The sequence below is a fragment of the Eurytemora carolleeae genome, unplaced genomic scaffold (genome assembly GCF_000591075.1).
Source record: "Eurytemora carolleeae unplaced genomic scaffold, Eaff_2.0 scaffold178, whole genome shotgun sequence".
Taxonomy (NCBI): domain Eukaryota; kingdom Metazoa; phylum Arthropoda; class Copepoda; order Calanoida; family Temoridae; genus Eurytemora; species Eurytemora carolleeae.
Window position 1 is genome coordinate 277,145 of NW_019396294.1, and position 11,287 is coordinate 288,431.

General features: G+C 32.3%; 1 protein-coding gene across 1 annotated transcript in view; it reads right to left on the reverse strand.

Annotated features, from left to right (window-relative positions):
- Positions 1 to 2,859: 2,859 nt before the first annotated feature.
- LOC111700381 (trichohyalin) overlaps positions 2,860 to 11,287 on the reverse strand; it is a 22,668-nt gene continuing 14,240 nt past the window's right edge. Inside the window, exons 7-8 of the mRNA XM_023471269.1 lie at positions 4,241 to 6,239; positions 2,860 to 3,039 (exon numbers count right to left, since the gene is read on the reverse strand). Of these exons, the coding sequence (XP_023327037.1) occupies positions 2,917 to 3,039; positions 4,241 to 6,239 (2,122 nt within the window). The 3' untranslated portion in view covers positions 2,860 to 2,916. The remainder of the gene's footprint in view (positions 3,040 to 4,240; positions 6,240 to 11,287) is intronic.

An 11,287-nucleotide genomic window follows, 5' to 3' on the forward strand; every position in this document is an offset into this window, starting at 1 on the left:
TTAAGTAAAAAAATATTTTGATAGTATGTATTGGTTGCTCTGCAGCCCTGAATCTGGCTTTCTTTACAATCTTAGTTCTTTATATTTATCATCTAAATGTTAAATTCTTATCTTTGCTTTGTTTTGACAATGGCATACGCTTATTATGTTTGAATTGTAGATTTATATTTCTCTAAACTATAATTATGCAAATCTAGGAGATTCAGAATTTAAATTATATTATTCTGACTTTAACTCCAGAAATTTGCCCCCCCCCCCCAGACTTTGGAGGGAGTCTAGGGTTTTGGAGGGAGTCCAGGGTTTTGGAGGGAGTCCAGGGTTTTGGAGGGAGTCCAGGGTTTTGGAGGGAGTCCAGGGTTTTGGAGGGAGTCCCGGGTTTTGGAGGGAGTCCCGGGTTTTGGAGGGAGTTTAAAGTTTTGGAGGGAGTCCAAAGTTCTGGAGGAATCCCAAGCTGGAAAGGAATCCAAGTATTCTGGAGTTGAATTGCAATGTTTTTGCAGAGATTCCAGATTTGGAAGGATCCCAAGACTTAGGAGTGGATTCTATGGTGTTTGTGGGATTCCATGGTTTAGAAGGGATATCATAGAGGGTTGGAAAGAATCCTTTAAGGGGTTTACAGGAACTCCAGGGTTTCGAAGGGATCTTAAGGTTAAAAGAGATCCTAGGTTATGGCCGGAGGGATCACAGGGTTTAGCTGGAGGGATTACAGGGTTTTTAGGGATACCAGAGGGTTCTTGAGGACTTCCAGGGTTTTGAGAATCCCAGAGTTTTGGAGGGATTATAGTTTTTTGATCTAAGGGTTTTGTGTGGATCCCATGCATGGTTTGAAGGTAATCTGTATTTTGTAGAAATTAGAAAACTTGAGACTGGTGGACACAAAGCTAAAACTTTTCATTCCTATTTCTTTGCAACCTGAGAGTGTAAAGTAAACTATGTAAGCTGTAAATATCTGTAAGAAATAAGTAGTAAATCCCATATTTGTAAACCTGAACACACCTAGATATTTTATGTTGTACATTATCTGTAACCTAGCTACTTTCGTTAATTTCTGAGAAAACCTCTCAGTCCTTATCATTAACATGTAATATGATTTTATTTAAAATGTACCATAAAACTCAAACTATAGATGAGTTGGAATAAGAACTCTGCTCAATACGGTATTAGAGTAATATTTTTCATGTAGCGAGCGAGTTGTACTTGAGTTGTATCTCGATTGATAGATACAGACTAAGATATACAGATTGATACAGACTAAGGTATTATTAAAGACCATGGAATTCTAGAGAGGTTGTATCTCAATTGATAGATACAGACGGATACGGAGGTTGGATCCGGATTGATAGATACAGACGAATACGGAGGTTGTATCCGGATTGATAGATACAGACGAATGCAGAGGTTGTATCTTGATTGATAGATACAGACGAATGAAGAGGTTGAATCCGGATTGATAGATACTGACGGATACGGTGGTTGTATCTCGATTGATGGATACTGACGGATACGGAGGTTGTATCTCGATTGATGGATACTAAGGGAAACAAAGGTTGGATCCGGATTGATACTGACTTAAGAAAACTTATTGGAGTAAGGCATTTGTTACACATCTATATAAGTGGCCAATTTCTTAGACTCTCTACCATAGGTAGAACCATAGTCTCATTATGGTTACGCTTTACCAGAGCAATGTAGATAGATAGATACGACCTATAGTTGTATCTATGGTTAAATGAATAAGAAATTGGCGAAAGGTCTACGACATATATTGGGCTATAACAACGAGGTTATAGTATATAGAGTGATGATGTACAATAATCCTTTACTAACTGTACAGGCGATGTACTTCACTTCGAAAGGTCAATCTGTATATTACAGTACTCGGGGGTGATTTCTGAAAATATTTAAATGGAGAATTTGTTTTCCATGTAACCATTAAAATCCACTACTCCTTTATCGTGTGCAGGATTCCATTTTCACAGGAAGACTTGCATTCTGTCTTTTACAGAGCAATATTGCATCGTTAATAAACTGTTCTGAGAAAACTGAGTAGAATTCAAAATACATAACCTCCCCATACTAGCGGCAACTTCCCAAGTCTGTCCCAACCGCAGCGCTCGGCCCCTAGCATGTTATGGTATGCAGCGACTTAGAAGATGCATAACCTTTGGGAAGTTGCCGATTGGGAAATTACCAATGCGGGAAATTGTCACTTGGGAAGTCGCCTTTGGGAAAATACCATAATGGAGGGCATCAATATGAATGTTATAGGATAGTATAGGAAATGTTCAGATATTTTAGTATTTGTGTCAAATTTTTCAAATCAAAATTGTTTTTTTGTTTTTTTAACAATTACTCTTGAACATTGCCATATTACCAAACTATCCGAGCAGTTTCTTTAAATGTAAATTTCATGAATCTTAGTTTTGTAATTAAATAAAAATATTTAGGATTTAGTTTTTTATAATTTTCATGATCACACTATTACAGAAATGCTACAGGAATTTTGCTTCTACAAAAGTAGTTTATTATAAACTAAATATTGAATATTCATTTTAAATTATATTCATTTTTGTTTGTAACTTTATCATGCATAATAATCGTCTAGGTTCTTCCTTACGACGGGAAATTAATGAAATAATCCTTGAAAGAAACGAATAAATTTTGTTAATTATTTTTATAAATTGCACGCGCCAAATCTATAATGAATACCGCGTATTTTTATTAATGAGCTTGGTCTCGGTTTTTAAACTTGATTTAGGTTTCGGTTTGAATTCATTGAACCAGTTGAACTCTATCAATCAATGCAGACTGTTTACAAACATGATAGAATTCAGAAATTAATCTGAATTATCAAGAATCTGTGACCCTACCCTTTTATTATCAAAACTAAATATTAATTCCATATTTCAACTTTTGCTAAAACCTATCCAGGTATCCTTTACGTTTAGAGGAAGGGGCGTGGTTCACCCTCTGCCTTGACCACCCACCATAGGATCCTTCTAGGGCGGAGACAGGGATCTCGGAATGTTTAGCAAGCTCCTAGATTAGAAACTAATAGTTACAGGGTTACCCACAAATGAGAAGATTGTAAAGACGATCTGTTACATTGGAAAAAAACGGAGGAATTTTCCGATAAATTGAGTCTTTGCCACAAACTCTGATTTTCTAATTAATCCATATATCTATGCAACCAAATGTCATAGATATTTCAAACTATGAATTCTGATAGATAAAATAAGTTTGAAATATCAAAGATAAGGTTACAAAGATAAAGGTAGTGAAAAATTTAAGTTTGTGGCAAAACTCAGTATCTTTATACAGAATAAGAATATAATATTGATGATAAAGAAATAATTAATTCTACCATTGACTTCTTCACTTTCTATGTAGAAATAAAATAAAAGATTTCAAAGGTAGTCATTATTTCCTGTAATATTTAATGACTTAGTAACAAATACAATCACATAAAACTTTCAATCATAAGAAGAAAAATCTGGGTTAATTTGCCTAAACCAAATTCAATCCTTTTACTTAAAGTCTGGGTTACATGCAGTTGACAGTTAATTTGAAAAGAAATAGGATTTGGAAAAAAATACTTGTTTTCAAAAAATTTATCTACTTATTTTTATTCTTTAAATTTATATTTTGTATCAACAAATCAATCTGAAATTCCGAAAATATTATCGCCAAAATGGATTTCAATGGATTTATATTTAAAGAGGGGCAGCAAATATTTCTCATGTATTTTTGATTAAAACAGTCCATTTAAAATGGAAGCCAAATTGTAACGATTATAATATCATTTAAGTTAACAACTTAATAGTTATACACTTATAGTTGCAAACACCTTAGGTAAAAGAAAATATTGCACGCTTGTTAGTTATCAATCATGATCTAATTTTAATTTTGTTTGAAATATATTTTTTCTTTCATCTTTTATGCCAAGTATGTGTGTAGGAGTGTTATAGTAAAAAAATACTTTAAGATGTAAGGTTAAATGGACTGTGAAGTCTCGTGATCCATAATTTAATGGTACCCTTTAAACATTTATCTGAGTAATAATGAGAAAGATATTGTCTGTAGTTTACAGAAAAGCATAATTTAAAATAATATTTATTAAGCGACAACAATAAGACAAATGTTTAAAGGGTTTCATTGTAAATATGACATGTCCCTTTACTTTATAAGTGAAAGGTCTCTTGAAATTATGTCTACAGTCCCTTTTATCAATGACACTAACCTGTAGGGTTACAGGAGCCATATTTGCTCTTGATATTTTCCTTTCTTTAGCCTGGCGTCGACTCTCCTCCAGGCTTAAGAAATTGTTTGGTTTGAAGGAGGCCTCCTGGGTGGAACAGATAAGATCACAAGGACGGAATACAACCTTATCCTTCACCCATTCAGTGTTCTGTCGAGACCATCTATTTTCCTCAGCCTTCTTTGCAGCAATCTGCATCTCCTCAATAGCTTTGCAAATATATGCAAGCTTCTTCGCGTCTTCGCGCATTTGTTCCCGAAGCAGGGCCATTGCCTTCGCCCGGCGAAGAATTTCCGCAATTTTCTTTGGATCCCTGATACCGGCGAGGAGGGCAGGGCTAGCTAAACATCCAATCATTTCTCCAGCATACTCCCCGTCCCAGGGCTTATCATCCCAGTCAAAGGCTCTCCATTCCTCTTCGATGACGGCAATCTGTTCCCGCTTTTCCGCAAGCAATCTTTCCATTTCGTCTAGTTCTTGTTGTCTTCTTCTCATCTCCTCGTCTTCTAACTCTCTCCTTCTTCTTTCTTCCTCCTCTTCGCGAATCCTTCTTTGTCTTTCCTCTTCTTCCATTAGTTTTCTTCGTCTCATTTCTTCTGCATACCTAGCTGCTTCTTCTTCCTCCAGTAATCTTCGTTTTCTCTCTTCTTCCTCCAGCAATCGTCTCTGCTCTTCTGCAAGAAGTCTAAGTCTTTCAGCTTCAGCATTGGCAGCATCTATTTCAGATTGAGCTTTTCTCTGCGCATCCATTGCTTCTTCTTCCCTTCTCTTGATCTCGAGCAGCTGTCCAGTCAACTGCTTTTTCTGATTATCCAGTTGCTTATTTGTTCTTCCCTGCATTCGTTCCAGCACAACCCAATCCTTCTTTATACGAGTACACAGGGTTTGAGTTTCCTCCATGAGCATGATCATATCCTGAGAGGGGATGAGAACCTTCTTCCCAATGCTGATTAAAACTTCTTCGTTGTTTTGTAAACTCTCAGAGAAGTCTGTAAACTCAACCAGCATTTTCTCAATAACACTTTCATCAGTTAATCCCTCGGGGTTTGTACATAATTCTCGACGCTTCTCAAACACAAGTTCTATTTCCCTTTGTGTCAGCTCAACAGTCTCTGAAACTGACTGCATTTTCTGTAGGTTCTTGGCTTCAGTATTAATTATTTCTTGAATTTCAGATTTTATTTTAAGTTGTTCCAGAAGTTTCTGTCTTTTCTCTTCTGCAATCTTTTTAGCTTCGGCTTCTTCCAGCTCTCTTAGTCTTTCTTTCTCCCTCTCCTCTTCTTCTCTTTTCTTTCTCTCTTCTTCTTCTTGTAATTTTCTTAAACGTTCTAATTCTCTTTCCTCTTCCTTTCTTTGTTTTCTTTCTGCTTCCTCTTTCAGTTTTTTCAATCGCATTTTTTCTGCCTCGGCCCTTTTTACTTTCAGCAATATATCATATTTTTTCTTCTGTTCTGTTAAAAATTCTTCATATTCTTGTTTCAACTTTAGAGTTTTCTTTTTCCTTGTTTGAATTTTCCCCTTGAGTAGATCTGTTGCTAACTTGACGTCTATAGTCTGATCCTGATCCACTACAGCTGTTTGGATCTTATTACTCTCAAGCCTATCCTCCATCACCTGTGCTTTCAATTCCTCAGAGATTTTCTTAAACTTTTCTATTTGCTCAATATCCTCCTTAATCTCTCCGGCGCTAGTAGCTCCCATCAGATTGATAAACTCATTAACATTGTTCTCAGCCACCTTGATATCTGACTGTTGGTACTCCCGGACCTCCTGGAGAATGCTATCGATCTGTTTGGCATCCTGGAGCAGGGTCTGCATAGTTCCGTTCGACATTGCCACTTTTTCACGGCGAAGTCGTTGATGCTTCTCATGTTCTCTTTGTCGAACCTCGACACGTTCTGTCTTCTCCTCGAGTCGATTAACCTCGTCAAAACCTCTGATCGTCTTCTTCTCTAGCTCCGCCAGCCCAATCAACAGATCTCTGGGGAAAAAAAATTTTAAGATAATCATCAAAAAAGAATAAAAAATAATATAATAAGTTCTCTTCATTAATCACTATTTTGTTTAATGCACAGTTAGCAAGATTCACCAGTGATGAGACAGCAGGTCCGAAATATAATTACACTTTTTCAAGCCTAAGAGAGGAAAATTTCTAAGCTGACATGGGCTGTTATTTCAGAAGAAGTAATTAGAAAAATCCTAATACATTTTAGAGTTTTTAAAACGGACGGAAACAATTCAAAGATTTAAATCAATATTTGTTTATAGTGTTTATATTTTAAGTAACCATCAGGTTGTAAAGTTATAGGAATCAGAAAAGTTGAGTTTGTAACAAGAACTAAGTTCAATTCCTTTAATTTCACTTTTCTACACAAAGGAACTGAGTTTTTGGCTAAAAAATAGCTAATCCATTCTTTTTAACCCCAATCTTTGATATTTAAACTTTGAATAATATTGATATCAAACAATCTAAGTTTGAAATATCAAAGGTTTACGCAAACAGGTTCCAAACTTAAAGGAAATAGAAGAATTTGAGTTTGTGGTAAGAACTCAGTTCCTTTCCTTAGATTTCATTTTGTTTAAAACTATGATTCATACTTTTTACTAGTAATATTTTATTAACTAAGATTATAATAAATTAATAAAATAATATATTAAAAAAAGCGTAGTAAAAATCGAACAGGAAAATTCTAATTTTTAAGATCAAATTTCGAGGGTTTAAAGAAATACAATAAAATTGATGAATTTAAAATTGAAAAACAAAGTTAATAATCGTTATCATATTTTCGAATAATTGCAATATAATACAAATAAATCAAATTCAGTGCATGCATCGTAGGACTTCTTCTTTCTGGTTTTGGGGGGGGGGAATACAAAGAAAGATTAATGAACCTTTGACACCGTTCTATTCATAGAACCCCTCTAAGTGTATGTGTCTCTTTTTTCACCGAAAATTTTTGTATGTTTTTTATCAACGTTTCGTTATTTTATAAATACATCACTATGTTCAAAAATACAAAAACAAATCATGTCAAAAATAAATTTCTATTAACGAAAAAAATAGAAATAATTGGTGAAATGGATAAACTGCGGCTGAAGAATGTTCTTTTTGTTTTTTCTTCTTTTCCACGAAACCTTGTTATTTTGTTGTTTACAAGGTTTAGTGGGAGAACTGATGTTATTTGCGTATAACAAGAATATAACAAGGTCTCCTCGATAAACTGATTGAATCAATTCCAACTTTTTGATAAGCAATTTCTACCAAACATTGGGAAAAATGCAATGATCACTCAAAAAATGAACTGAAAAAAAATCCATCCCTAGTATTATGCATTTTAATATAAATATAACAAGGTCTACTCGAAGAACTGATTGAACCAATTCCAACTTTTTGATAGCCAATTTTCAATTTGCATTTTAATTGGAGATATTGAAAAAATTTGAAATAGAAACTTTTAATAGAAAGAAATAGTTTGACTTTTTAATAAGGAATTGAGTCATTGAAACAAACTCAAATTTCTACTCCCTATATCTTTGCAACCTGATGCTGTAAATCTTTGTTATTTCAAACTTAGACTTTTTCATCTAACAGAAATCATAAAGGGCTACAACATTGGGTTGGAAAGATATAGGGATGCGAAATCAGAGTTTGTGGCAAAGACTCAATTCCTCTCACTTAAAGTTTGATAATATTACAAATCTAAATTTAACAATCAACATTCAGCTTTCTACTTTCTACTTTCTACTTTCTACTTTCTACTTTCTACTTTCTACTTTCTACTTTCTACTTTCTACTTTCTACTTTCTACTTTCTACTTTCTACTTTCTACTTTCTACTTTCTACTTTCTACTTTCTACTTTCTACTTTCTACTTTCTACTTTCTACTTTCTACTTTCTACTTTCTACTTTCTACTTTCTACTTTCTACTTTCTACTTTCTACTTTCTACTTTCTACTTTCTACTTTCTACTTTCTACTTTCTACTTTCTACTTTCTACTTTCTACTTTCTACTTTCTACTTTCTACTTTCTACTTTCTACTTTCTACTTTCTACTTTCTACTTTCTACTTTCTACTTTCTACTTTCTACTTTCTACTTTCTACTTTCTACTTTCTACTTTCTACTTTCTACTTTCTACTTTCTACTTTCTACTTTCTACTTTCTACTTTCTACTTTCTACTTTCTACTTTCTACTTTCTACTTTCTACTTTCTACTTTCTACTTTCTACTTTCTACTTTCTACTTTCTACTTTCTACTTTCTACTTTCTACTTTCTACTTTCTACTTTCTACTTTCTACTTTCTACTTTCTACTTTCTACTTTCTACTTTCTACTTTCTACTTTCTACTTTCTACTTTCTACTTTCTACTTTCAATGTTCAGAAAATATGAAAGTTTTGAATGAAGCCATGAAAGTGAAAGATATTTTTACCCCTTTTAAATCTTTCAAATTTAAGTAAAAAAATTCGATAAAATCAGAATATTTTTTACTCCACAATCCCCCCCCCCCTTCTAGCAACTTAACAAGAAAAATTAAAGAAAAATAAAAAGAAAAAAATCGATTTATACGTTTATTTATTAAAAACCTTCCAAATTTGAAAACTAAAAAATCAATTAATACTATAATTATCTTAAAACTAGATATAAAACTTAAAAAATTGAAACTTAAAAGTAATTCTTTTTAAATATCATGCTTAATTCTAAAAAATTTAAAATGGAGTGCAGATATTTCATATCATTAATTAAGAAAAGAATCTCTATTGACAGTACAAAAATTAAAGAAGTACTAGGAATTCAGGTCTCAAGACTTTTGCACAAAACAAGTACAAATATTGTTGAACCCAAATATTTTAGTGTTTACCACTAACTCTAATTTTATATCTTTGCAACTCAATGTCTTAGATCTAAGGTTTACCCAATTAGGTATATAGATATAGATATAGGGATTAGAAAATTTTAGTTTTTGTCAAAGACTCAGCTAAAAATGTTATAGTATAAAAGATAAAAATGTTAAACCTTGCACTTGAGACTAAACATTTTTTTGTACGTCCTTAAAATATACATTTTAGGGATGTGCACAATCCAAGTTTGTCTTTGAAATAAATAGTATCTGATTTCTTTAAAAAACGAATTTTTTTTCTAAAATAACTGAATTATACTTTTATAACTCACTGATGGTACAGAAATTTAATTCACGATCGAGCACTTTTATACAATTTTTAGAGAATTTTCATCCCTCATTTTTATTTTCAATTTACACGATCGAAGGTTGAAGGTTTCTTATACGTTTCGAAGCAAAATAATGACTTTTTATCTTGAATTTTCATAAACATTTTTCACACATTTTTAAATAGTACTCAATTATATAATAGGCGAATTTAAAAATTGAATACAAAACTGACGCATTTTTAAATAGTACTCAATTATATATTAGGTGAATTTAAAAATTGAATACAAAACTGACGCATTTTTAAATAGTACTCAATTATATATTAGGTGAATTCAAAAATTGAATACAAAACTGACGCATTTTTAAATAGTACTCAATTATATATTAGGTGAATTTAAAAATTGAATACAAAACTGACGCATTTGTAAATCTGTGTTAAGTTTTTGTGATAGTCACTATTTCGGAGTTGGGACAAGTTTTTTGTATTGTGATTTCTATGCTTGTTTGTTTTAAGTTTGAATTTAAAAATGTAATTCTAAACAATTAAACTTTAGACAAACAAAAATAAGAAAAATTCAGCAAAACACTATATTGTGTTGTTTAGTTTAAGAACACAAATTAGTAATATATATTTATTTGATTTACTTAATTAAGTAACGTGTAAAAAGATTAAAGAACCCCGGGCAGTTTGATTTACAGGCTATATAATTTATTGCAATTTAAACATTTTTTATCCCATCAAGAGTTTACAAATTTGTTTTTCTATATTTTATCTTAAGCTAGATACATATTTTTTTCGTGCCCCGCGATAAAATTTGATATAAGTAGATAATTTGCATGCAGGCCAAATTTCAACAGGCGGAAACCCTGTATCTACAGATCTTAGATATTTTAAACTATAATTTCTTCTAAATCAAATAATCTAAGATTGAAGTATCAAAAGTAAAAATAATAATGTTCACGAAGTCTAAAAGACTACATTGGAACCCACAATAATGTGGAATAGAAAGACTACATTAAAATAATATTAAATTAATATTAGATATCTGTCGTAAAGCAAATAGTTTTACCAGTTACTTGAAAACCAATTTATTTAGTGAAATAAGTCAACTACTCAATTTATTTCATGTTTTTGGACAATTCAAAGTCATAACTTGAGTCTTTGAGTCATCTTCCTCTTCCACAGTTTAATGGGTCTCACTGAATAAAGTAATTTGAACTCATTCGAAAGACAGAAAAAAAGTAAATTTTTTTTTCTTAAGTTAGTTTTTGTAACATTGAGAAACTTTAGATAATAATTCCTATAATTTATTCAATTATTGTTCCCTCTCACATTACCCAAATATCTAAACGATCCCTTTATTTGAGAGATCAATTTTCTCATATCAAAATAATGCAGATTTTTTTGCTTTCAAACACAAATATTTCTGAGACTAAAAATATAACCCCCCCCCCCCTCACATCTCCCATATTTCCAATTTTAAAAAAAGTCCCCTCCCCCCCACACCATGTCCTTGATAGCTTACAATTCAATTAAAAAAAAAATATAGAGATTTGAGATGTCAACACATACTCTGCATATTTAGGCCTATTAGTAATTAGATATTTCTCGTTAGGCCTCAAATTGGCCTTTTTATTGAGCTAGGCCAACCTCCGACCTCAGGCATTCATGCAACACTTTTCAGGCAAATAAATTGTTTTGAACAAATTATATCGGATAAGGTAAGATCAAATGAAAATAATGTTTCAATAAAACAAAATTTGATAAAATTGTGATTTTAAATATTTGTCACAAACTCAAACAGTTTAATCCCTGTATCCTTGCAACCTGATGGTGTAAACCTTTGATATTTATTATTA